At 30.5% G+C, this 26,789-nt stretch overlaps 5 protein-coding genes across 5 annotated transcripts in view; 1 reads left to right on the top strand and 4 right to left on the bottom strand.

The window, feature by feature from the left end:
• Nucleotides 1-701, bottom strand: part of LOC111620848 (tectonic-2-like) — a 93,807-nt gene extending 93,106 nt beyond the window's left edge. The window contains exon 1 of the mRNA XM_023362846.1: nt 511-701. Coding sequence (XP_023218614.1) covers nt 511-601 — 91 coding nt within the window. The 5' untranslated portion in view covers nt 602-701. The remainder of the gene's footprint in view (nt 1-510) is intronic.
• A 1,104-nt stretch (nt 702-1,805) lies between these two features.
• Nucleotides 1,806-7,235, bottom strand: LOC111620816. The gene is made up of 4 exons (XM_023362809.1): nt 6,960-7,235; nt 6,073-6,140; nt 2,804-2,912; nt 1,806-1,867 (listed from the first exon to the last, which is right to left on the bottom strand). Exons 1-4 carry the CDS (start codon nt 7,048-7,050, stop codon nt 1,806-1,808), a joined length of 330 nt encoding a protein of 109 aa, XP_023218577.1. The 5' UTR covers nt 7,051-7,235.
• Nucleotides 7,236-10,782: 3,547 nt separating this feature from the next.
• On the bottom strand, nt 10,783-12,665 carry LOC111620849 (pre-mRNA-processing factor 17-like). Its single transcript, XM_023362847.1, has one exon. The coding sequence runs from the start codon at nt 12,660-12,662 to the stop codon at nt 10,983-10,985; it is 1,680 nt and encodes a 559-aa protein (XP_023218615.1). The 5' UTR covers nt 12,663-12,665; the 3' UTR covers nt 10,783-10,982.
• Nucleotides 12,666-14,861: 2,196 nt separating this feature from the next.
• Nucleotides 14,862-22,295, top strand: LOC111620817 (60S ribosomal protein L6-like). Its single transcript, XM_023362810.1, has 4 exons — nt 14,862-14,978; nt 16,911-17,169; nt 21,852-21,856; nt 22,095-22,295. The coding sequence occupies exons 2-4, from the start codon at nt 16,911-16,913 to the stop codon at nt 22,254-22,256; spliced, it is 426 nt and encodes a 141-aa protein (XP_023218578.1). The 5' UTR covers nt 14,862-14,978; the 3' UTR covers nt 22,257-22,295.
• A 3,170-nt stretch (nt 22,296-25,465) lies between these two features.
• Nucleotides 25,466-26,490, bottom strand: LOC111620802. The gene is made up of 3 exons (XM_023362797.1): nt 26,173-26,490; nt 26,030-26,098; nt 25,466-25,763 (listed from the first exon to the last, which is right to left on the bottom strand). Exons 1-3 carry the CDS (start codon nt 26,485-26,487, stop codon nt 25,704-25,706), a joined length of 444 nt encoding a protein of 147 aa, XP_023218565.1. The 5' UTR covers nt 26,488-26,490; the 3' UTR covers nt 25,466-25,703.
• Nucleotides 26,491-26,789: the final 299 nt, after the last annotated feature.

The following is a 26,789-nucleotide window of genomic DNA, read 5'->3' on the forward strand; positions in this document are numbered from 1 at the left end:
TGTTTATTCTTGTGTGACTACAACAGATACAGTTGCTCATTGTTGCGGCTACAGTATATAAATACACACTTCTTTCTATGAGGTAAATTGTGTTACATTGCCTTTTATGAGACTAAATTATGTGTGCTATAGTTGTTCCTTATAGAAATTGATGCATGTCCAAATAATTCTGCAAGTATCTTATATTTTCAGTAATTTTAAGAAAAATAATCCATAATAGAAAATAAAGTGAAAAAAAAACTGGCTGAAATTATTGATGTATGTTAAAACTTCTATATTAATATAGAAATAATTTTTAATACTTCATAATTTGCATCTATGATGATGATGATAAATCTATGAATGATTGATAATGATGATAATGACCATAAATAAATGCTGAAGATGATAAATCTATGAATAATGATGATGATGATGATGATGATGATAAAATCTGTGAATGAAGAACTAATGGATGATAATGATAAAAAAAAAGTGAATAAACAGAGATTTAAAGGGACATTCACTCACATGGTACGGTTCCTCTGAATAAAATAAATAAAATAATTAAGTAAGAAAATATCTGCCCTCTCTTCAGCCTTTCTAAAAGAATTAAGTTCATGTTTAACCAAAATTAAAAGCCATTTTATGTAAAATATCATAAACAGACAACTCCATCGATCGATTACACGTTTGATAAACAAAACCAACGTGTTACAGGTTAAAACGGCGCATGCGTCATTTTTCAAATTAATTTTGTCAATTACTTTTAATTTCGGACTTTATTTTATTTCATTTGTGACAAATTACACGATAAANATGAAGAAGAATTCACATTTATTATTGAACAAAAAAATTTCCAAGTCGAACTTAGACAAGAGTGACATATATCCGGTCATGTCAAACTGAACTTACGAAGTTCCCATGCTGGAGTGGACTTCCCACTCTCACTTCAACTTAACTTTTTTATAGTGTTGACATCGGGCTCGATGACCAATTAGTTCTTACTGAACCATAGCACTATGCAAATGTCATGTAGCGTGATTCCCAGCCGACCAATTAGCCATCACCAGCCATAATGTTATGCAGATCTGTGATTCCCAAGCCATAGTTTTACGCAAATTACGCAAAAAATACAGTAGTTTTATGCAAATACGCATAAATAATATTTTAAAATATACCCAATATGACATTTGTAGATTTGAATAATTTTTAAATCAAGCATATTTAGCTTGTTACTGAAGTTCTAAAATCTAATTTCTTTTTTTTTTTGTATTAATTTGGAACTGATGGTAATTCAATTAGCAAAAGTGTTTATTCAGTGTAAATTGTATTTTGACTGATAGATATTTTGTTTTCTGAATTTAAGAATTCAACTTGAAAATAAACAGTATAAAAACATAAAGGAAATGGCATATTGGTCTAGCAATGTATTCCAACAACAAATTAAAAATTTAAAAGGCAATACTTTCAAACTAATAGATCAATACAGACATTATTCACCTCTATTAACAAGAAAATATACTTGCCGGAATAAAGAAAGTTTGTCTAGCATTTCCAGTTTAGATTCTCAATTTATGTTATTCACCTATCTCAATTTAAGATCTACAAACACTTCAAACTAAATGCATCAGTAATTTTTTTATAAATCCACATTAATCATTGATTCATATAGATGAGAAAATTACCCTTTTGTTCTAATAAAATGATATAATTTAAATGTTTAACAGGACATATTTAAAAAATCATATGTTATAAATACTAAACAGTTTATAATTTAAATAATTTTGATTATTATTTTCAAGAATCACACAGTTTAACACAGTTCAACTAACCTTTTCAAGTACTGTCATTTGCCAATTATTTTGCTGCTGAGTTTTAGATAAACCTAAAAAAATTAAATGAAAACTTACATTAGTTTTAATATTTAGAACATATAACAATAAAAATACATCCTATTCTAAATTTTTGATGAGTTATACTTTAATAAATTTAAATTTCATTATTAAAGAATGAACAACAAAGCAAATATTGCCATAAATGATGGCAGAGCTTCTAGTCCAAATTTCAATATATATTATTAAATTTATAACATCAAATAGTCTAAAAATCATCATAATTTCATTAAATGAATTTCAGATTGAATTGGTTCATATAGTTGAAAGCAATTCCAAATTTTGTATATATAATTAAAAACTTTTTACATGTTCCCCAAGCTGAAAGATGTAAAAATCTTGGGGGTCATTTTTGACCAATTGCCATACTTTCCCTCTGTTATATATAACAGAACCAGGAAAGTAAAAAAATAAGCATATATTCCATTTTCACATGACATTTCCTGTGTACGGCAGAGGGTGCCACCGCTTGACCTTTCCCCTCTGACCTCACTTGGTCCTCGGACACCGAATAGGAGAGACGCTCTCGTTATGCCGACCTTTCGCTTTGGTTTCACCAATCTCTCGGAATCAACTCCACCAACGAACGCGCATTTGTATAGTAATTTAACTTAAAAACGTTTGTAAATATTCATAGTCACGGGAATAAAAATAAGGTATTCCTTCAGAATCAGTGTCTTCCTTGATCTTGACCGACGAACAAAGGACATAAGACACGTGGTCAAGCTGAAGCTATTGCCATACGAGGTAGGATCAAACTCGGACAAATTCTATCGAAACGCTTCGACAGGTTTTAGCCGAACCGCTAAACCTGGTTATTCTTATATATTAAACATTACAGATTTTTTACCTTCAACTTTTACACAAACTCAAAATAAAATTTTATTGTTATGATAAATATGAAGAAAAATTCATATAAAATTAATCACCTTCACACTTCAATTTCTCCTTAACAGTTATCATCTTCGTGTAATTTTGAAATACGTTTATTTTGCATTGTGGATTCGAAGTCTGTAACAAAATTCCTTCTAAGAATGCCTGTTAATAGAAATGTTAATTAATAAAATTCATTTGGTATTAATATTGATTAGAAAGAAATTATCACAATCTAAAATTATTTCAATGTTATAATAAACAAATAATATTTACTGTCGATCCTTGATTTTATGGACCCCATTTTGTAATAATTATGACATAACAGATATAAAAGACAACTGGTAGTGTCAGATCATCACTTCTCGATTAGTCTGTTATATCAAGAATCAACAGAACATTCAAATGTCATTTTATATCATGTACAACAAACTTCTGATTGCCTGTGTGTGAATTATTTGTGCATTGTCAAAATATTCTGCCCAGCATTTCTGTAGACAGTAATATATGGGGAGTTGTATACAATATAAAAAGTAGACTTTTAAGCTCAGCTGACACTCCAAGACACAGTCTAAAACAACCAAACTTTACAAATTTTTTCATAGAATACACATGAAAAAGTCACACTTATAAGCTATAAACAGTTGAAAAAAATATCCTACTAGTCATAAAATACAGTATAACTACAGTACTAAAATACCTTGCAAAACCAAAAATGTTTGTTTGTTTGTTTAGTTAATACAACACTTGGGTAATCTGCCTAGGGGAAATGCCTTCTGGGAGGTCTTTTTAAGAGTAACTAGTCCCCATTCAGGCATTACAGATGTGGAGGAAACCCAGAAAATTCCACGTGGCCAGCCTGTCGGGGTGAGGTGCAAACCCAAAACCAAACTTCCGGTGTTCAGGGAATGGAACCACTTGGCCACTGGTGGGCCCACAAAACCAAATAACTTCAGTAAATAAACACATAGAAGGACTAACATTTTTGATCCTTTCCATGGATCATTTTTAGGTCAAAGGTTTTGAATCAGAATGCTTTTCAAATATTGTTGTAATCAATACATTTCAAATAATGTTGAATATTGTATTGGAATGATATTCAAAATGCATCGAATGCAACACTATTCAAAAAGCATTCCGATTCAAAACCTTTCACCCAAAGAAGATCCGCGTTAAGGATCGAAAACATTAGTACTTCTGTCCGTGGTTACTTACTGGAGTTATTTTTGATTCTGCAATGTGTTTTGATACTGTATACTCACACTCCAGTCTGAAAAACTGATGTGAGTAGAATAAAATACAGTAATTTAGAAAAAATATAATAATTATGCATAGAAATGTAAAATTTAAATTTCTACACAATATCTTTGAAAATAGAAGAAATGTATTTTAGGTTTAGTGACTAAATATACATATGAAACACGAAACTCACACTTGCATTGCATTATAATAGAGTTGAGATTTTGCAAATTAAGTTCATTTAAAACTGCTAAATAGTTTTTTTATACTTTAGAGGGCTGTTTTGGATTATCCATGTTTTCCGGTTTTCCACACCGACCAATGAACTAATATTATGGATAATCAGGAGTTCAGTGTATACACATATTATTAAATATATGATACAGAATAATCCTTTTTAAGTTATGCTATAATAAAGTATATAAATTAATTAATATAAAAATAAGAATCACTTTAAGTAATTCTTATTTTAAGTATATAACCTGAAAATTATCTCTAATTAAAATATACATTGAAAGCAGGTGTGAGTTATGCATTTGCTTTTGAGAGTAGCCATTGCTATGGAGCAATGGCTACTCTCAAAAGTGCAGAGTATAGTGGAGTGGGTGGGTTATGCAGTTTTCATTCTAGTAATTTTTTGTGGATATATGAATATTATATGATCTTATTAACACCTAAATTCAGTTTTATCCATTAATTTATTATATTTAAACTGCTTATTTCACATAGATAATATTAAAAAGTACAAAAGAATATACAATACAAACTTGCATAAAATTAAATACTTTCATTGATAGCTAGACGGCTGAGGCTAGCCATCAGCTTACTGTTCTGAGGACTGGGTTCAAAGTCCTGGTGAAAACTTCTACAATTTTCACTAGTTCAATCATCCACAAAAATTTCTGAAGTTCCCAGTGATATTTTGAGCCCATCCCTCATCATCAAACAATACCCATTATCATCTTGGATAAGCATAAAGGTATGGAAAAAGTCTTCTCGTTGCTCACAGAGTAAAGAGTTAAGATAATATTTTTATATTTATTTGTAAAAGAAATATTTCCTTACAAATTATAAATGATATCTGTGGAGTAGCCATCTTTGCCCACTATCCTAGAAAGTGCCATAAACAAAGATGGCAACTTGCAAGAGAAGACGTTTTGTGTTCTGCAGTTTGCAAAGTTGAAATCAATCATCATCAGGGGACATAGTAATCTGCAGAAGCTAAAGAATTGTGGCTACTACGGCAGAAGTAACAACAGATATGATGTAGCAAGCATAGAAAAATTTTATTATTGTTCAGATGGGTGATGTGTGACATGAGATGCATGAATTGAGAAAATGTAATAGGCAAATGTAAAACTTGGGCCATTTTCCAATGTTTTGATGTACATTACAATGTTTTTAAATACTAATTAACATAAATACAATAATTTAAAATGGTAGCATTCGTTTTGGAAGACTCTTTATATAAGAATCATAATATTCTGATGCATTATAATTGAATTAAATTAATCATAGTAGATATTCTTAATGCTAATTATTTCTATTTAATTAAAAAGATATTCTAGAAATTCCTGAAAAATTATATGGTTGAAGATGTGCATTCAAGATTAACATGAAAGTATAATTTTTTTGATGCTTTGTTATTTGACAAAAACACTAACAACATGAAAGATTTCTGTTCTTTCAGTCACATGATCTTATTTATTATGACAAATTAAGCTAAATAGCTATATTTTAAAGAAAACAAATGTTTTCTTCCATTTTAAATGGACATCATTGGCCCAGATGAAACAAAAATAAAATTGAATGCATACACAACTTTACATTTAAAATTGAAACTGTCATAAATATGTGCATATCCAGTGTGGAAATAATATAGAGGAACAATACATAAATTACAAAATATACAACATATTATTAAGGAGATTTATGAGCTTACATAAATTTCTTTAGTAAAATCTTTTATATTTTAATAATTTCTATTCATGTCCTCTGTTACTTCCACATGCTCACATTTAGAACAGTTTCAATAATAAGCTAAATGTGTGCTAAATTTATAGAGTTATCATAGATTTTAACTTACATCAATACTTCCTAGAGGAGGAATTTTTACTGTCAATATTTCAGCCCAGAATTGAAAATTTGTATTATCTGAAGAAAAAAGATATATGTATTTATTAATAAAATAATACAGTACCATTGAAATAATTTTAATTTATACAATTCACTAATCTAAGATGTAATTATTTATAAGATTCAAAATAAAACAACATTGATTTAACATTATTTTTGTTATTATTTAGTTCTATTTTCAGCTTACGTAACAATGTTCAGGTTATATACGCTCGCTTAGGACATTCATTTAAAATATCCTTTATAGCTGTAAATTAAAAAAAAACTAATTACTATTATTATTATTATCATTAGTAAGGAGCAACACTTATCACTGTGATTACAGTGATGCGTAATGTTTATTCTTGTGTGACTACAACAGATACAGTTGCTCATTGTTGCGGCTACAGTATATAAATACACACTTCTTTCTATGAGGTAAATTGTGTTACATTGCCTTTTATGAGACTAAATTATGTGTGCTATAGTTGTTCCTTATAGAAATTGATGCATGTCCAAATAATTCTGCAAGTATCTTATATTTTCAGTAATTTTAAGAAAAATAATCCATAATAGAAAATAAAGTGAAAAAAAAACTGGCTGAAATTATTGATGTATGTTAAAACTTCTATATTAATATAGAAATAATTTTTAATACTTCATAATTTGCATCTATGATGATGATGATAAATCTATGAATGATTGATAATGATGATAATGACCATAAATAAATGCTGAAGATGATAAATCTATGAATAATGATGATGATGATGATAAAATCTGTGAATGAAGAACTAATGGATGATAATGATAATAAAAAAAGTGAATAAACAGAGATTTAAAGGGACATTCACTCACATGGTACGGTTCCTCTGAATAAAATAAATAAAATAATTAAGTAAGAAAATATCTGCCCTCTCTTCAGCCTTTCTAAAAGAATTAAGTTCATGTTTAACCAAAATTAAAAGCCATTTTATGTAAAATATCATAAACAGACAACTCCATCGATCGATTACACGTTTGATAAACAAAACCAACGTGTTACAGGTTAAAACGGCGCATGCGTCATTTTTCAAATTAATTTTGTCAATTACTTTTAATTTCGGACTTTATTTTATTTCATTTGTGACAAATTACACGATAAAAATACAAATTATAAATTTTTTTAATGTTTTAAAATTGATAATTATTTAAACGAATTTTTTAACAGAATTTTCACGGAGCCGCCGTATCGATCATCTTAAAAAATAATTTAATAACAGAATATTTTGTGATCTAAAAACATAAATAAATGTTCATTTTTACTTTTAAAAATTATAAACTAAAAAATAATAATAATTAATATTTACTTATTGATATTACTGTATAAATATATCAATAAATATATTTTCATTAAAAATGCATTTTTCTTTTAAAATTAAATTTATATTAAAATTTAGATTAAATTAATATTAAGAAATTACTTCGTCAAATTAATATCTAAATTAAACATTTATTTTTTGAGATAGTTTGCATTTTACGTCAATTTGACGTCATTTTTTAATTTCGATCCTTACAAACGTATAGGAGTGACGTCAAATTGACGTAAAATGTGCTCTTTTTTAACAAAAACAGCAAAAATTAGAAGTTGCAATCTACATTTTAAATTTTTTTTTTATAGTCAAAGAGCCAGAATTTGAAAATGTTAGGAAAGTACTGTGTTATTTTTCTCCTATCCATCAATAAAACAAATTACATGATGTCCCATTAGTCTGGAACCATAGGAGTTACATTGATCTTTGTTTATTCTTTTACAGATAAAACATGGTGTTGAATAAGAAGGAATGAGTTCAAGTTATTTTGATGGTGTGGGATTTATAGTCAATGAAAGTCATCAAAAAGTTTAATTAGCTGCATCCAGACTAGTGTATGTGATTGTGATATTAAAAAACTGGATGCAGCCTGTTAAACTTTTTTTTTTATGAATTTTTGCTAACTGCAGGTCCCCCACCATCAAAATTACTTGAATTTATTCCTCTTTACTTTGCTTTACCTGTAATAGAATAAACAAAGATCAATATAACTCCTATGATTCCAGTTTTATGGGACTTGTGTGTATATAATCATTTTTAATTCTAATGTGAATTTTTTAATTTTTATCTACTCTTAATATACAGGTTGGCCTAACAGTCAGTTAACTAAGTTATTCAGCCATTTTTGCAAGAAAATTAGCGTGTACAGTACAGCAAATTATTATAATTTGTCTATCAAATAAGAAGGATCTGATTTTAAACAATTTTTGCAAACTTTTTAGATAAAAAAGTATTTGCATTGCTTAGCAATTCTTTTTTTTTTTTGCTACGCTAACTAACTTTTAGCCATCTGATATTTAAACAAAGACATTGAGAGGAGGAGCTGAAGGGATCCTATGCCCATAAATTAATGTTTACTAACAACAAAATTGCTTAAGACTGATTTTTTTCACTAATAAACATCCTACATATTTCATTTGTTTAAAAGAAAAGTAATCAAGGCAAAGGGGGCAAACTAAGAAGCTAAATGGTCCCCTATACCCTGACCACTATACATACTGTATGTACTCTCGATGCTTCAATTACTGATTCTAAGAAGAAAATGAGCCTGGTAATTCTTTGACCAGATACAACACACCATACTCTCACTTTCTGCAGATCCCTGAATGTCATGAAAATTTGCAACAGCCCAAATCTGGAATTTTTAGATTTCATGTATCCTGACAGATGAAGCCATGTTATTTCAAGTACTCCAGCATTCTGCATAGCAGCTCTTGTAACCATAGACAAAATCACCCTGTTTGCCTTATCAGGTTCCAACAGCTGATGCATAAGTATTATTCTGTAGCATTCCAGCTGTGCTTTCCTTGCCTTTTTTTTGCTTCAAGTAAGAGTATCCTATTTCCTGAGATATCAGCATACAAATTTTTGAGGAGACTTTTATAGTCTGGCAACATCAAACATCAGCTTCTGGCATTGGTGGTTGATGTTTCCTGAGTTCATACACAGAATCCTGTAGTTTCATTTCCATGTCAACTCACTTATTAACTTTGATGAAACTTTTCAGAAGTTAAACTTTGTCTTAAACTGTTGAACAATAGGAATCACAGGATCTTATACACAATGAAGATACATTCTTCTTTAGAATATGCTATTTTATGAGCTGTTATTGCTTATTATTCAAACTGTATTTAAAATGAACTGAAGCACGAGAATTTAAAAATGATTGAAAGTGAATCCCTACTGCAGTTTGTTCTATAAGCAGAGCTCCATAATTGGTGTGCCACAAGATGATGCCAGATGTACCACAGCACAATGCAACCAAGAGGAAAAGGAGAGTTTATGGTGGGTGCATAAATATGATAAATACATGTTAATTCAAATGGAACAATGATTTGCTTATTACATCTTTATTGCCACTGACATTTGTGACAGAAGGAATTCTAACAAGCTTCAAAATTTGAAATATGTACAATACATGTGTTTACTCACAAACTCATGTTTACATAGTGTATCCTATTTGACTAAATCTGCATACATTTAAATTTGGCAAAGCATGAGTGACAGTCACCCTCTCAATTTTTATGAAATGCCAAGTAACCGACATCTCTGCAGCATGCACTTACAATCATAAAACCCAAATCATGTTTTTTTCACACTATATTTCATTCAGTGGTTTCAAAGTTAAGAAATGAAATCAAAATATCAATTATAAACTAATTTCAAATATTTTTATATTATACAAGTAAAAAAACAGTAAATCAGTATTTTGTAACTCCTATATTTTTACTTGTGGTGTTCCACAGAATTTTGGGAAGTATACCATGCACAAGAAAAGGTTGCAGATAACTGCCACAGGAATCATCCTATAGCAGAAAATTTTTTATTGTCATATAACCCAATTTACAGATTATTGAATGGCAATAACAAACTGGTATAAGCTATTCATTTTAGAATATCCTAAAATTCGGTTAAATAAGTTTTATCTATTATCAAGTCACTAGTTTTATACAATTACAGTTTTAATTGGAATAAAAGTTATGGAGTGGCACATTCATAGGAAAGATGCTCATACTTGGTAAGATAGGAAGAAGCCACAAGAATGTAAATATACAAACTGCATGATGACACACAACTTCAGATTCCTTTTCTATTGTCCATAGAATATATGAATTTTTTTTACCAGTACTTTAACAAATTTTGTATAAAATTATTATAACTTTCAACTTTTAAAAAAGAATTTTAGACAATTAAGTAATTAATTCTTTAAGTTTATCTATTATTTATAACTTAGCTTAGTTTATAGTTTTAAAAATAACACAGTACTTAGCATCTTAAGTATTCTGCTTAAAAGTTGAAAATGTGGCTTTATTTATAGCTGCTAAGTTAATATAATTAATAATATGAAAAAAATTTTGCACTTCTATTATAATTTCAACAATGGAATTATATAATCTAAAATATAATTTCAAAATATTGCAGAAATTCGTATTAATTTGCAAAAAATTTATAATGCATAAATGTCAACAATTTAAATGTAAAATTCTTTAATGTCTTTATGTTAATTACAATGAAATATCCTGCAAAAAATGTTTTGAATATTAATTGTGATTCTTACATTACTTCATGAATATATTTAATATTTAGAAACATTGAACACTAACTTGCATTTTTATCACACTCACATTCTAGCTAAAATATATATTTTAACCAGAATGAGATTTTTATATAGAATATCTATAAAAAATATTTCTAAAATTAACATTTACAAATACATTTTATCAAAACATTTGTGTCAACAGAATCGTTTTATGCACTTTTATTTTTTTTTAACACTTATACACAATTTAAAATATTTACATTTATTGTTTTAGTCCCAAAACTTTATGACGTTATCCCATCCAGCCGTGGCCACTTTAGATGTTTCGTGAGGGTGCCAAAGTGCTCCGATACAAACATTATCGTGAGCTTTAAATTTGGTATAGAGTTTTGTTGTTTTCCAATCCCAAATATAAACTTTTCCGTCGGCATCGCCAGATATTAGATAACTCATGTCCGGAGAAAAATCCAAACTACATGCGTATCCGGCAACCATGTGTCCAGTAAAAGTTTTCTTTCTGTTTAATTTGAAACGATTTAATGCAGAAAAAATCATGATTTTGTTATCCATCGACTGACAAGCTAACCATTTACCATTTGGAGAGAGCGTAACGGCAGGCATCGAGTGCATAGTAGGATCGGCAATGTACTTCATGTCGACTGGAATGTCCCATTCCCAAACTCTCATACTCTTGTCATCTGACGTAGATACAAATCGACGATTTTCATCGACAAACGTTATTGTGTTGACGGCACCGAGATGTCTATCGTATTCCTGCACTATTTCTCCGGAACGAATATCCCAGCAAACAATCTTTTTATCCGACGTTCCGGCAACAAAGAGATGCTGTTTGTCATCATCGGGATTAAACTTCACACAGTAAGCTATTTTACGATTAGTAAAACGAGTAAGACATTCTCCCGTTTCCGTATCCCACAATTTCACATACCTATCGTAACCCGCAGAAAGAAACTTGGTTCCGCCGTTGTTAAAACTAATGTCCCGGACGGCCTGTCTATGTCCATTGTAAGTTCTAATGCATCTTCTTTCATTATAAACCTCCCACAACTTAACTTTACAATCCATGCTGCACGAGAGCAACAAATGACCGGATTTGGGAAACCAACGAATCGCCGAAATTCCTTTGGTGTGACCGCTCCAGGTATGAATGAGTTTCTTCGGTATGAAGCACTTTTCCGGCGGATCTTCCGACTTCAGATTAACGCCGACATCTAACGGGATGTTCAGGAACGACCTTCCCTGATAATCGTAAGGATCTTTTATGTGCAGTATCGTCTTCTCCTCCATCGGTTTATCGTCCGTCTGTTTACCTCGCTTCTGTCTCTTGGCTATAATCTCGTTCAGTTCCTCCTGTTCTTCCGGAGTCGGTTTGATGTTGCGTTTCTCATCTTCGTAGGCGGCCCAGGGGCCCAGGAAGCCTTCAATATCCGACGGATCAGAGTTCTTTAACCTCTTGCGTTTATCCCCTTCTCTAGCTTTAATTTTCTCGAAAACTGTCACACCAACTTCTGGATTTCCTTCCAATTTACCAATCAATTGGGCTTCCTTCTGAGTGTCAACTGTAGGATCTAGAGCATAGCCATAACTAGCGAATGTTCTGCGTTGGGATTCGAAGTGGAAATCATTAACGTGTGCAGCTTCTACGAATCCCGACAGCATGTTTTTATCAGCTCTTTGCTGTTGTGTCTTAAATGGGTTTTCTGGACCCAAAACTGGGGCATACAACTGATCGAACTTGGGGTTGTAACTCAAAACCTTGGACGTGGGATCCACCGCGTGTATATCACGTCCGTAATCGTTACTCACGACGTCCGGTGCGGAATTTATTGTATATTTCGAATACAGAGACTGCAATTTGTCGCCGTTCTCCTCCTTATCGTCTTCGCTTTCGCTACTTCCATAATCTTTCAAAGCTAATATGGCAGCCATTTTTAATGCTGGGAATTGTGGGTCGAAAATTTCGTGATTATTTTAAAAATAATTATTATCTTATATCTTTATAATTATAAACACCAACTAATCAATTAACATTAATATAAAAATCTCGTGATAATCAGATAAGCGTTAACTTATCTGAAGTCACGTGACTTTGTTGACTTCCGATAGTACGAATTTTACGTCATTCTGACGTCATACTTAAACTCGTTCGTTATAAAAATAAGGAAGTGACGTCAAATTGACATAACGCCTTTGTTTTTGTTATCAGTCAATATCTTAGCAGTTTTAACTTATTTTTCCGTTTTCGTTCAGTTAATGGAGGGATAATTGTATTTCTTTATATTAAATGAATAGATTGTCCGAAGGTAAACAGAATTCAAACCAGAATCCCATGATGATCCGGATTTGAATTAGCCCATAAATTATAAGAGGATCCTTGTCCAAATTACAAAATTCCACATAAAAATCTGCACACGAAATTGATTTAATCTCTCATAATATATAAGCATTCATTGTAACATTGTTCCCATTCTTTGCTTATTCTCAGACCTCATTAATTAATACAGTTTTGTGGCATATCATTAGCAGGTGCTATATAGAAAGCATCCTAACTCTACTTTTTTGAAGCGTATAGCCTCGGAAAACCCTTAGATATTTTTCTGTCATTAAAAGAAAGGAACGTCTATAAAGATAAAATCTTTATACAATTAACCCTCCACTCGGCACTTCGTTATTGTGATAGATGACCATCTTCTGTTTTTCCATTTTGATATATAGAGTTATTTTTGTGTTAAGTAACAAAAGAGAAATATACACGAAAATGTGTTTAATCTCTTTCATTCTCTTACTATTTATTATTAAAATAATACAATAGATGTTGTTAGACAGAATTTGTTTTTCTTCTTGTTGTTTATTGTTGAATCCATTGTTTTCTGCGCGTGCCAACAAGAACAAAAAACACGTTGTTTAAATTGTAATTATCAATTAATTCTATGTAAAAAGTATACTTATACTAATACTTATACTTATACTTATAAGTATACTTATAATTATTAATTATAATTATTAATATAATATTAATTAATATTAATATTAATATTAATTATTAATATAATAATTATAATTGTTAATTATTAATTATATTAATACTTATAAGTATACTTATACTTTTATATTAATTTAAAATACAAAATACGTTTGACCATTATAGGTAAAATGTGCAAAAATGTAAATTATCAATGTTGGAAACGGCCCACCAGTGGCCAAGCGTTACTGTTCTTTGAATACTAGGATTTCGGTAGTGGGTTTGCGCTTCGCCAGGACGGGCTAGCCACATGGAGTTTTCAAGGTTTTCTCCACATCTGTAATGCCTAAATAGGGGCCAGTTACCCTTAAAAATAGCTCCCGGAAGGCATCTCCCTAGGCACATCGCCCAATTGTTACGTTGCCGTAACTTAATAAACAAACAATGTGGGGAAACTTTTTTGATATTTGCAAGAGCAATAGATGTCAGAAATAGTACAAAACATTGTACTGTTAAATAAACAAAATGTGATTTAACAATCTTGAAATAATCTAAAATCGTTCGATTACTAGATTTCTATTAAGCAGTGTAAGAGCCGTTCATTTGCTCGCTTTTATAACATTGAAAATATCGCGTTGTATATATCTATTAATAGAGAAAACTCATAACAATTTACTTATATTTTAGTTAAAACTCCTCTTTTTCCTTTGCACACTTTTACACAACGAATTAGAATATTCTAGCTTGTCACCTTTACGCAACAGAAATGGCACGCTCCTTTGACTAAAAGGAAAATGGTGAACGTATATTCAATTTCCTTTCAACATGGCGTCTCTACAGCCACTCTATATAGTATATTCTAGCTCGTTGTATGTACCCCAAAAATTTATTATATTTTCAATATTAAAATATAATTTTGATAGAAAATTAAATTAAGTATTATTTTCATTATATACTTCCTCTTTGTCCTTTGTCCCGCTTGACAGCGGAGTCGGCACACTTGGATTTTTTTTTTTCATAGATATATACATTTCATATATATGAATATATGTAAATATTTTGCTTAAAATTTATATATTAAATGAACTTAATTTATATTATTATCAATTTCATTAAATAATAATAATTTTAAAGAAGTTAGAAATTTATTTTGGCTATTTTTTGGAAGAATTTTAAAACTTTAACCACGCCAATCTGGCAACACTTCTTTAACCTGCCATATTGTCGTCGTGTGGTAGACGTTGTTGGATACCGTATCTTATTTTAAATCCAACTGATCGAAGGTATTTTCTATTAATCTGTTGTTTAAATGTAGCAAATCTAGTTATTTATAAATTAGATTTGATATATAAAGTATTATTTTTGTAATTTGTATAAGATAAAGATACTTAATCTTCACGCTTTATGTATTGAAATTCGTATGTTTTTGTGAAACAGGCTAAATTTATCAGTGAAGAAGTGTAATTTAATTTAGAATAATTTTATTTTTATTGTCGTAAATGTTAATTAAAGAGCATAAAGAAGTTATTTGGTAATTAAAGCAAGTTCTCGAGCTTATTTTGTTAATGAAGTTTACCTTTCAATGTTAATGGTGATTCACCATTAATGTTGAAAAATAACTGATATTTATGGACGATTTGACTAAATACTTATATAATTTAACATTAATTTAAATTTTAAAGGATGCTTTGAAAGGGTACAAATGCAGATCTGAATGGTGATTGGGATCTTGAGCTGTACACCATGCTCATTGAAGTAAGAAAGAGGAACTGATGGTCTACATGTGAAATATTCTCTTGAATTTAGCAATTTTGAAGATACAGTAGAACCTCCATTATCCGGATTTTCGATTATCCGGATTGTTCAAAATAAGCAAAAATTTTACGAATTTGCTGATTTGCACTTGGCGAATTACGACACTGNAGAGGAACTGATGGTCTACATGTGAAATATTCTCTTGAATTTAGCAATTTTGAAGATACAGTAGAACCTCCATTATCCGGATTTTCGATTATCCGGATTGTTCAAAATAAACAAAAAATTTTACGAATTTGCTGATTTGCACTTGGCGAATTATGACACTGTTTATGTACGTGATGGAATGCATAACATTTTTTGTTTCAACAATGTCTCACCCAGCACAGTGGTCGTAAACTCTTAAATATATTTTACGTAGTAATAAAAATATAACTTGACATACATATTTATAAATAATTTATATTCAAATTACATCATTTCTATGACCAAGGGCAGCGTAAGGCATGGACAACATGGGCCACCGCCTATGCCTCGCGCCTCGAAGGTTTATGCATTACTTAAAAGCCGTGAACGCGACGAAAAAATTTTACTCGTCGTAAAACGATAAATAGTTTGTCAAATTTTTATTCATAAAAATGCAGTTTCAACTGCTTTTTATTTTATAAAATCCGTCTTCTTGCTCCACCAGAGGGCCTTTTAAACAATAGGTAGTCTGTTAGCGTTGGTCAGTAGTAGTCGAAATTCAATACGAACATTTGTTTCTTGAAAATTTGATCACAATTTAAATACAGCATTTACTTTTAATATTATCGATATGTCATCGAAAAGAAAACGTGTTGTATTATCATTAAAAGACAAATTAAAGTATTTTTTCGATTATCCGGATTTTTCCTTATCCGGACTACCTTCATCCCAAATTAGTCCGGATAATTGAGGTTCTACTGTACTTGAAAATGGAATAAAATTTAAAGTGAAAAAAAATCCAGAACTATTTCTCAAAATAATGTTGAAAATCAACTTTTCCACTGTACTAGATATGGCTAAGAGATACTAAAGCATAAGAAATGCCGTTGCACAGACTACTATTGGAGCATGATTGGAGTTCTGCATTTTCCATTAAGTTTATCACATGTTTAACAAACTAAGAGTTACAATTACAGATACAGTTCCTTTGACTTATTTGGTAATCTGGGGAGATTTGCGGGGTCCAAAGTCTTCAATTAGAACTGCATTTTACCTGTTGTTTCCTTCACATACTTTCATCATTTTCTCTATTCCTTGATTTTGTTTTCTAATTTCTGACTGAGTGTCTTGTAACATGCTTCACTTTCTCCTCCCATTTTTTTTCTTGTAGATTTTGTTATTAACGATTTTTAGTCATTAATAACAAATATTAATATAGTTCACTGTTTTTCTTATGGTATAATATAATTTAAATATGATTTACAAAATTACAGATGGCAGACGTAGAGATGAAAAATGCTAGTGACAAAAAGACGAAGGAGCCACATAGGCCAAGAAATTACAAGTTACCGGGAGGCATTTGGAGATTCACTCGTTCTCGTATGTACCATAAACGTGGAATGTGGAACGTGAAGCGTGAAACTACCAAGAAGGAAAAACCGAAGCGCAAGCCGAGAACCATTGTGAAACCTATTGGTGGTGAAAAGAATGGAGGAAAACGTGTGGTGAAATTGAAAAAGCAGGTAAGATGGTGTATTAAATGACTGTATAATGTGATATTTAATATGTAGTTATATTTCTCAAATTTGGCTGCATTAGAATTAATATACAGGTAATCCCCGTATAACACGGGGGTTACCCTATAGCAGTGTTTTTCAACCTGTGGGTCGTGACTTCCAGGGGAGTCGCAAAGTTTTACACGGGGGTCTTGGGTAAAAAAAAAAAGACAAGTGTTTGTAGGTCCTACACTACAATAAAAAAACCCTACAATTTCAGTGAGTAAGCTGTATCTGTTTATTTTACAGTACAATTGGTTTTTCAATCGATATTTAGGTCTCAACAGAAAGAAAATTAAATACATAGTTTTTAAAATCACTGATATAGTTTTAATATGACCCTGGGGGGTCGCCAGAAGTTTTTAACTTGTAAAGGGTTGTATTCAAGAANCTTCTCTTCTCCTTTGTTCTATGTTTATGGAGCTAAATTTTTATCAGATTATGTTAAATTTAATTAGAGATCTTAATATTCACACTACAGATTATCAAAAAATACCGATTACCTCTGGGTTGCAGACAATCCTTAAAAAAAGAGTACACTCTCTTTTGCCCAATTTGCATATCAGCTGTCAAACAAAGTTTATTTAAGCAAATTATTTGAACTTTGCATTTGTCATCATGTATATGTTGTGGCTGGATTGTTATTTAATTTAGCTGCTATACAAAGCATCTAGTCATTTTGTAATAAAGCTAACTAACATTCAGCAGGATTGTCATTATATTGCATTTTACAATACAGCTTACCATAGCCAGCTGTGTTGTAAAGCTCTGGAAATCTAGCACCTTTACAAAAATGTGAATTATTCACTAAGGTTAGGGACAAAAATATTAGGAAGTAAAAAAAAAAAAAAAAAACATATATTGTATAATCAAAATTATTTATTTATAAACTTGAAAATTATAAAAAGAGTACAGTATTTGAATTACTTCCTGATTTTAGAAAATAATATGATTATTTATAATAACTAATCAACTTAATTGTTCATTGGTAATTTAAAATCTTTAAAAACATGTAATCTTTAAACATATTGCTATTATTTAAATATTAATGTTTAGGTACATTAATATAATTAAGAATAACTTTTGTAAAATCACAACATAAATAAATAGAGGTAGTAAATAGTGCAAAATTAAATTATGAAAATGCATTATTATTGTATTATTTATTAATGCAAGATAAACTAGAATGATATTTAGATCCACAAAAAATTTTCTTTTTAAACAATGCACATCTGTTAGTGTGACACTGATTTTTTGCAGATTTGTATGAGCATCTTTGAAATCCTTGACCACAAAATAATGATTGGTTAGTTATGGCTTCTCACAGAGATATTGATCTTTTTGGTATTTCATCATTATAATCATTTGACGACTCTTGTAATTCATAATGACAGAACCAATTTTTAATTATTTTGGATTTAATCCCTCTCTTGTAAATTCTGTTTCTGAAATCAGCAATTTTCTCCATAGTATTTTTGGTATCTAAAGAATCACAATCTATTTTTGGTACATTAAGAAAAATACTTTTTCCAATATCTAATAAGGGNTTCTCACCTAAGATGTTAGAATGTGTATGGGGACACAATTTAGTTCAACAACTTTGACGCTTAATATCTAACTCCTGTGTTAAACCATCTGACTCCGAGTATGACCACTCTTACCACAGAAATTATTAGGCTTCAAACAGGGTGAACAAAATCATGCCCTCCACACACAGTCTATCATTCACACATATAGGAAAAAACCTCGAATCTTTTGCATGTCTTGAAATTTCAAGGTGTTCCGAGTCCAAAAATGTAAAAATTTGGGAGGGGTCATTTTTTGACCAAGCGCTACACTTTTCCTCTGTTATATATAACAGCCGGAAAGGTAAAAATTATCGAATACATATTTATATATTACTTAGCTTTTAGCTTTGGAATAAAACGTTTCTAAGCTCTATCTTTATTAGAACTCCATTTATTGAATCTTTTATTCTGAGGTCACATGATGACATTAGAATTTCAGGGTCTCTTTCGGTAACAAGTCCGGCTCTGGTTAGAGTTGGAATCAGATGGTAAGGAAAAGTCTGAGTTGGAGTTGGTAGATTTTTACACGATGGTATAGTCTTTTTCTAATCACACTTAACAGTTCATTTCTGAATTTTGACACAAATAGATGTATTTGTGCAGTGAAATTTATTTTGAAAAATTATTTTATAATTAAAAAAAATGTCATCAAAAGAAGCAAGTTTTTCACATTATGACGAAAAAACTGTTGATGATAACTCTTTAAACAGTGATGTATCAAAGCAGTGGCTGAAAGATGGAGTAGTATATTATGAGAGTTTACTTTTTGAAAATAATTTCATTGCAACAATATCTTCTGATACACTATCTGAAGATGCTATGCTGATAGGCACAGAATTATACAATAATACATTGGGTGTGTTGAATGAAAAAATTTTATAATTGATGACGAATTGATTTATGCCCAAGAAGAGTGAACAGAAGGAAATTTCGAAGCAGTTAAAGATGACTCATCTGATGACTATGTACCTGGTGAAAAAAAATATAGAATGAAGGAATATATTTCACTGGAATATAAAATCAAAGTTTTAAAAGTAGCAAAAGCCCACTGTACGTGGAAACTACAAACATTACAAAAAAAACAACAGATGTAGTCATTTGAAAAGAATGGATCTTTTAAAATTATGGGGAAAAATGTTAAATGTGGTGGAACTACTTTTGATAAATATTATTCGATTGATTCTTGGATATATGACCTCTTTGTCGAAACGAGACAAAATTATAAAAAAAAACTAAAAAAATCAATAAATAATAAGAAATAAATGAATGAGTAAATAAAAAAAAGAGGGGAAAAAGTATACACAACAAGAGAATCAAACCTGAGCACGCAAGCGTACGAGTCAGGAGTGTTACACTCATGCCACAGAACGTTCAAGCAGAAGTATGTGTAACTTATATACAAAGTGCTAAAGAAAACTTTAACTTTGTTTTTCCCGATTATATTTGAGTGTTGCACTTTACTATTTTACGGGTAGTACACTCACGTGGTGTACTACTTCTACACCAATGATCATCAAAATCTGTTTCCCCAAAGCCGTAGGGTTTCCTTGTAAGACAAAAATAAGTTTGTTGATAACTATGTTTGCTATTTTAAAATAAATTACATATGAAGAATTAATTCATAAATTATAATATATAATAATACTCTTCAAATACACAACAATCTATAATAAACCAATAACCGGTGTGAAATTCTTTAAAAAAATTGGCAAAAGTGTTTGATTCCCCTCCTGAGATCTTCCTCAGGCTTATTATTTATCTTCTGTTATAACTGGATTCTTTAATTCAAATGTTTTTTAAAAAATTTGAAATGTGACCTTTTCCGAAAAAAATATCCCAGAAGGGGAATCGAAAACGTTTGCTGGTTTTTTGAAGAATTTCATGCCAGTTATTGGTTAATTATAGATTGTTGTGTATTTGAAGTATATACAACCCGGTGTGGTGAGAAAGTAAATATTATAATAATATGAGTGATATATATATATATACTTTTTATCTAACAATTTAAAGAAAATAGAGGAAAATTCTACTTGAAGGAACACCGTTNCTTCAACTGGCCATCCAGAACGTGGTGCATCTTCAATATTGAAATTGCCAGAACGAAATTTTGTAAACCAGTTTTGGCACTGTCGTTCTGTCAACACATCATCTCCACACATGTACCACAATTTTTTCCTTGCTTGAACAGCATTTTGATTTTTTGGTAATAAAAAAGCAAAATATGTCGAAAATGATGCTTTCAATCTTCCATGTTTGATAGGACACAAAAAATAAACAATTGCACAAAATCAAACAAAATTTTTACAAATAAGCCTTAAAATGCTAGCTGTTAAAATATATATAGGTAATAAAGTTTAGAATGAAAATGATGAGCAAAATATGACTAAGCCGTCTAGTGGTAAAAAAACGAACTTACTTTCCGAACAACCCAATACATTCAATCACTAACAAAACATTTTCAATCTAACATTGTGGCCTTCCTCATAACTCAACAATCACAAATTTATTAGACACATATCATGTCATAATAAAAAATCTTTTAAAATAAATTACCTACTTACATAGTTTTTCTTGATTGGCACAAGCCTATGATTTTGTCATATCCCATAAACTTCTGACTATATTAAACAACAGCTTTGATATAAATCTTACAATAACATCCTGATTAAATAACTATTATCTGTCATTAACACAAAGTTATTTATTTTTTCAAGCATAAAATTTTGAAATAAGAGTTAAATATTGTTAAAAGGTCAATGATACTTAAATCTGCTTTCAATTGTCATCAGTTATTAATTGTTATTTATTATCACATATTATATACTTTTTATCTAACATTTTTATTATAACTTACTTAAATTCTACTTGAAGGAACACCGTTTATCTATTTATCTTATGAATTTGTATCACCAGAGTAAGTTGTAAATTGATTATAATAATAATCAATTTGAGAATGTACAGTACAGTTGTCTGTTTCAAAAATTCACGTATGGATAGTTCCTCGACTTTCTAAAACATATTTCTTAGAATGTGCATGGCTACCCAAAAGATTAACATTAGTTAAGTGTTATACTGTGAGTTCTGTTTATAGCAAAGGTAAAAAGAAAGATAAAAATTTTTTAACTTGTAAAAAACACTAAGAACAAACAACTATTAATTAAATTAATCACAAATAAAACAAAATGAACATTGAAAATTAATTCCAACAGATAGTGTTATTGGATTCAAAACAGACAAAATAAACTTAGTTGTTATAGAGATGTTTTTTGTCTGATAAAAAAATGTAGAGTAAGTTTGATGTAAAATGATTTGATGATGATAAAATTGATTTCAGGAATACACTGTGAATGAAAAGCGAAAGAAGGACCAGATCGAAGTGGACAGACAACTGATAGAGGCCATCAAAAAGCATCCTGAGAAAAAGATGATGTTCTCTTACCTGGCATCTGTCTTTCAACTGCGAAATAAAATGTATCCGCACAGAATGAAATTCTAGGTGGAAAAATGTGTAATAAAATTAGTTTGAGATTTGAAACGCTGTTCAGTTTGTAAATATTTCAACACTGCGACAGACCATTTTTAAAATTGCATGTCCAATGATCTTTGAAGTCATTTTTTTAGTGTAAAGATTGAAATTAGAGTCAAGAATATAAATCACAGACTAGTTTTCACTGTATGATTTATTTATTTTATATGACAATTTTTAAGATGGATGTTCCAGTTAACATATTATATTGGAATTATAAATGTGTTCTATTACACATGTACTTTGAAATGTCTACTGAAACATTCATACATACATATATATATATATGTATGTATGTATGAATGTTTCAGTAGACATTTCAAAGTACATGTGTAATAGAACAGCGGGGCCGGTTTGTATATATATACAAACCGGCCCGCTTTGGTGCATTACCGGTTGTGTACACTGAAATTACAATGCTCAGGTATATATGTTGTACACATAACTCTTATGATGAAGAATTAAAAGAACATAAGAAATAAAATACATAAAATAATACATCAATAACATGAAAATCAAAATGAAAACAACAAAAGTTTTTCATTTGTTGATCAATATACAAATTGATGACAAGTTGCTGTTGGTGAGCTTTACATGTTTTTCAATACTATTATTATCAAACATATATATTCTCGATTATGCAATATATAAGACACAATAAATAAGTACAATAAGCAGCAACTTGCCAATCAGAGAGAAATACTTGACGTTAAAAGTGCCATTGACACCAAAGTACAAACAATAAAGGAAATTGAATGTATGCTAAGCACATACAATTTACATGACAAAACGTATGGTCCTTGGTAACAATTATTAGAAAGAACTAAGATCATTAATTAAAATACAATAAATAAATATACGGCGATATTCATTTTACAGTTCTAAAATACAAATGTCAGATCACAATCTGCAGACACCCGTTAATCCTTGAGTTTGTGAAGTAGCCTCGCAGATCACTGTATTATGTAGTCAGTTCTTTATTGGAATTGTTTTTTTCTCTTATATACACTGGACAAGTTTTATCCATTGTGTTGTGACAATTCTGTACACTGTTTTCTCAAGCAGTTAGCACAGTTCGGTGAGTCATGTTTGTTTTGACAGTCTTTATATAAATGATTTCCGTTACAATGGCTACACATTTTCTTTTAAAGAACAATTTTTTGCAAAATGTCCAAATGATAAACAGCGATAGCGCTGTGTTATAGGGAGAAAGTCAAAGATAGGACAGGTTGTCCAAAGAAGATGGATTTTTCCTGCTTTTATCATATTCTGTCTAATTTGTGGAGATACTTCAAGAATTCAGGAATTTCTCCTAATTTGGCATTCGGGTTATGTTTAGAATATTGTTAAATCTCATCGATAATTCCATAGGCAGTTCGGTGAAATGTTTTGACCTCACATTCCATACCAATCAAAATAATAGGTTTTAAACATTTTTACGTCTAAAATTTTAACTTAAAAGTATGTTCAATGTCTTCGTCTAATTCAGACGATTCCAAAAATATATAACGTGACTAGTAAAATATTGATAGTAACGAAGTAAATGTAACTTCCGGGAAAAGTTATAAAAGTTTCGTGTAGAAGAGGTCATTGACGATCGCTATCATTACCGGCAATGGAACGGTAATGTTGAAATTCCAAAATTTTCTAGAACAGCGATAATTTAAAAACTATTGGAGATATTAGCATGAAATTTTTGGAGAAATTCACGTTTGGTATCTTCTAAGAGATGCCCAAAAATTTTCCAGAAATAACGAGCCGGAAGCGAGTTATAGCCCACCGAAATTTAACCGGAAGTAAGGGATAACTCCTTAACTACTGGGCCTAAAATTCCGAAATTTTAAACACGCACTCACGTTTTTAGCGCGATCAAATACCCGGAAAGCGTTCCGGTTGATCGGTCAAGATGGTCCGGATAATCGAGCCTGAAAAGACGGTATTTTCAAAAACGTGTAAAATCGTGAAAAATAACCCAATCTTAACAAACTTGATATATTCTTGATCAGTAAGAAAAATGCTTTCCAAAAATGTATAACATCCTTCTTAGGATCCAGCGCCCTCCATCCTACCGAAACATTAACCAAATCTCTGTATTTCAGCTTTCTTTTTTCTTTTATAGACCAAAAAATGGTGCAAAGTACCCTCAGAGAGAGGATATTTTACGCCACTTTAAATATTCCATTGATAAAAAAAAAGCAAGGAATGGACATGGAGCAATGTTACTTACTGTGAGAATTGGGGTTTAAGCATCAAAGCTTAAACCATTTTCCGACAACGGGAAGGTGAGTCGCGCTCACAGGGTCAGTGGATGGCAATTTAGGAGGGCGAAAATCGAGTGGGAGGTCGCGGATAAGTCGATAAGGTGTTGGCCGAGTACGAGTAAACACACATGTTTAAGATATGATATAAATTTAATTAGTAAACGCTATACAAAAAAGGATACAAATAATAAGATTAATAATAACAATTTCAACCGAAGCTCCAATAGGTAGTTAGCTGGGTTGTGTCTCGCGTATTTCCGACAGTTGGTCCGTCGTTTTCCGATGTCTCGAAGGTCACACCGATAACGGGCCCTGAGCCCTTTTTATACCAAATTTGAAAGGATGAAAACTATGACATTATTAATGATTTATACACACACCTGTTAGTGTGTTGATGTCTGGATCTAGCTAGTAAGGACCACTGGCACAGAGAAGTTTGTTTAATTTATTGATATTGGTGTCTAGAAGATATGATTTTATAATATAAATTTGTATAGGTTTGACGGCTCTCATCCATAAATTAACATTCAGCTGACAATAATTTCTGTAAACTGGTCAACAATCTACATATTGTTTATATCAAACGTCGCGTTTGACTACGAACGAGGCGATCTATTGCTGTAAACACGTGTCACTTGCAACCAAAGAGGGTGTAAGAAACCATCTCTTATTCCCGTCTTGTTGATATTAACGTCTATAGAATTACCTTTAAACAAATGGAGGAGATTTCCTTCATTGATATTTTAACATTCCCCCATTTTTTTTTATTCGAAAAGAGCGTCTCGGTCATTGATCGCAGAAGTCCCCCTTTTTCCCTTTATAGAAAAAACCCCGAGGTTTATACTGTTTTAAGACAGAAAAAGAATTTCAGACCTTCACAATACAAAAGTAGACAATTTAGAAATCAGTGTAGTAATTTATTAACAGTATCTGAGATATAAAAGAGATACAAAATTGGAAAGTCACATAATTTGATTATGATTCATATACTTAGAAGCATTGCGGACATTTTCTAGATTCGACATACTGTTATAACTCTTGGATCCTGGGTCCTCAGGTTAGTCTCACCATAATTCAAGGGGTACCCCGTTTTCCATGTCTTTTTGTATGAGCTTGTCATCACTTTGGTCTTTTTAACATGTTTGTTAAATTTTATCTACGAAACTTTCTTTATATTCAAAAGACCAGAAAATATAGTGTGTAAAGAACTTCCCATCTGAAATATTTAAAGGATGAATTCAGTTATTATAATTCTAATTTTAAAAACAACACAAGTAAAATAAATTTCAAAACACTTTTATTGGAAACTTTTTTGTAACCTTAAAGTAATTTCTAAATGTCAAACACAGGCAATCTTTACCGAATCTTTTCATAAAGTTTAGAATCTACAAAATTATTTTTATTAAAGCATTAAAATAACTTACAGTACGTATAAACATAATAAATGTTTTTCTCAATAACAATAGATTTTAAATGTTAAACCTTTAACTTTTGTTCCAATTTGAGATCGCAGCCAGCAAATCTTCTGATATCTTGAAAGGACGTTTGCATCTGAAAAAAGGAACAACACATTTAGAGGTCTGTAAATATAGAAAATAGTGGAATTTTCAAAAGAAATACGTTACAGTAGATGTAAAAGCAGAAAACAGAAATCCGGCTACGATACAAAGGAAAGTGAAGCTAAGACACATTGAAGAATAAAACAGTTTCAACGCAAATTTCATTTTCGAAAAGATGAGAGCAAAGTACAGTAGACTTGTTTCTAATAATAAAATGCCGTATAGAATTGTTAATACGTAATTGAATGGTCCGTTGAGGTGATCGGTAAAGCGCCAAAGTTCATCGTGTTGTGCCATAATTCGTTCCAATTCCGAATGCAAATTCAAATTTTCCTTATTCAGTAAATACAAATCTTCTGATACATTTTCGAATGCATTCATTAAAGTAAGTAAAAACAAAACAACAAAGAAATACAGATATATATTGATATATATATATATATACAGCAATTTATTGATGACTTCCAGAATAAAGTTTCGTGATGTTACATTTTAAAATATCAAAAAATAAACCGGGAAATTTTCTAAACAATCAGCAGAATTTATTATTCTATTTACTGGCAGAAATGTGCCATGTTTTAGATTAAGTAAATGAGAAAACTGGAAAAGCTTAAATAAAATAAAGTAATTAAATCTATTCATGCATAAATAAAAAAAATGTCAAAAACATGTTTGTTTTGGTG

Source organism: Centruroides sculpturatus, unplaced genomic scaffold, assembly GCF_000671375.1.
Source record: "Centruroides sculpturatus isolate CEXI.00-Female unplaced genomic scaffold, Cexi_2.0 scaffold89, whole genome shotgun sequence".
In the NCBI taxonomy this organism is placed as follows: domain Eukaryota; kingdom Metazoa; phylum Arthropoda; class Arachnida; order Scorpiones; family Buthidae; genus Centruroides; species Centruroides sculpturatus.

Bases quoted from the DNA above. Each gene is read 5' to 3' on its own strand.
- LOC111620802 (XM_023362797.1), bottom strand. From the start codon at position 26,487: ATGAATGCATTCGAAAATGTATCAGAAGATTTGTATTTACTGAATAAG. The intron at 26,099-26,172 runs GTAACGTATTTC...TCCTTTTTTCAG, and splicing joins TTTCTGCTTTTACATCTACT to ATGCAAACGTCCTTTCAAGA. The intron at 25,764-26,029 runs GTTTAACATTTA...TAAATATTTCAG, and splicing joins AATTGGAACAAAAGTTAAAG to ATGGGAAGTTCTTTACACAC.
- LOC111620816 (XM_023362809.1), bottom strand. From the start codon at position 7,050: ATGAACTTAATTCTTTTAGAAAGGCTGAAGAGAGGGCAGATATTTTCT. The intron at 6,141-6,959 runs GTGAGTGAATGT...TTTTTTCTTCAG, and splicing joins ATTCAGAGGAACCGTACCAT to ATAATACAAATTTTCAATTC. The intron at 1,868-2,803 runs GTGATTAATTTT...TAATTTTTTTAG, and splicing joins GGAGAAATTGAAGTGTGAAG to GTTTATCTAAAACTCAGCAG.
- LOC111620849 (XM_023362847.1), bottom strand. From the start codon at position 12,662: ATGGCTGCCATATTAGCTTTGAAAGATTATGGAAGTAGCGAAAGCGAA.
- LOC111620817 (XM_023362810.1), top strand. From the start codon at position 16,911: ATGGCAGACGTAGAGATGAAAAATGCTAGTGACAAAAAGACGAAGGAG.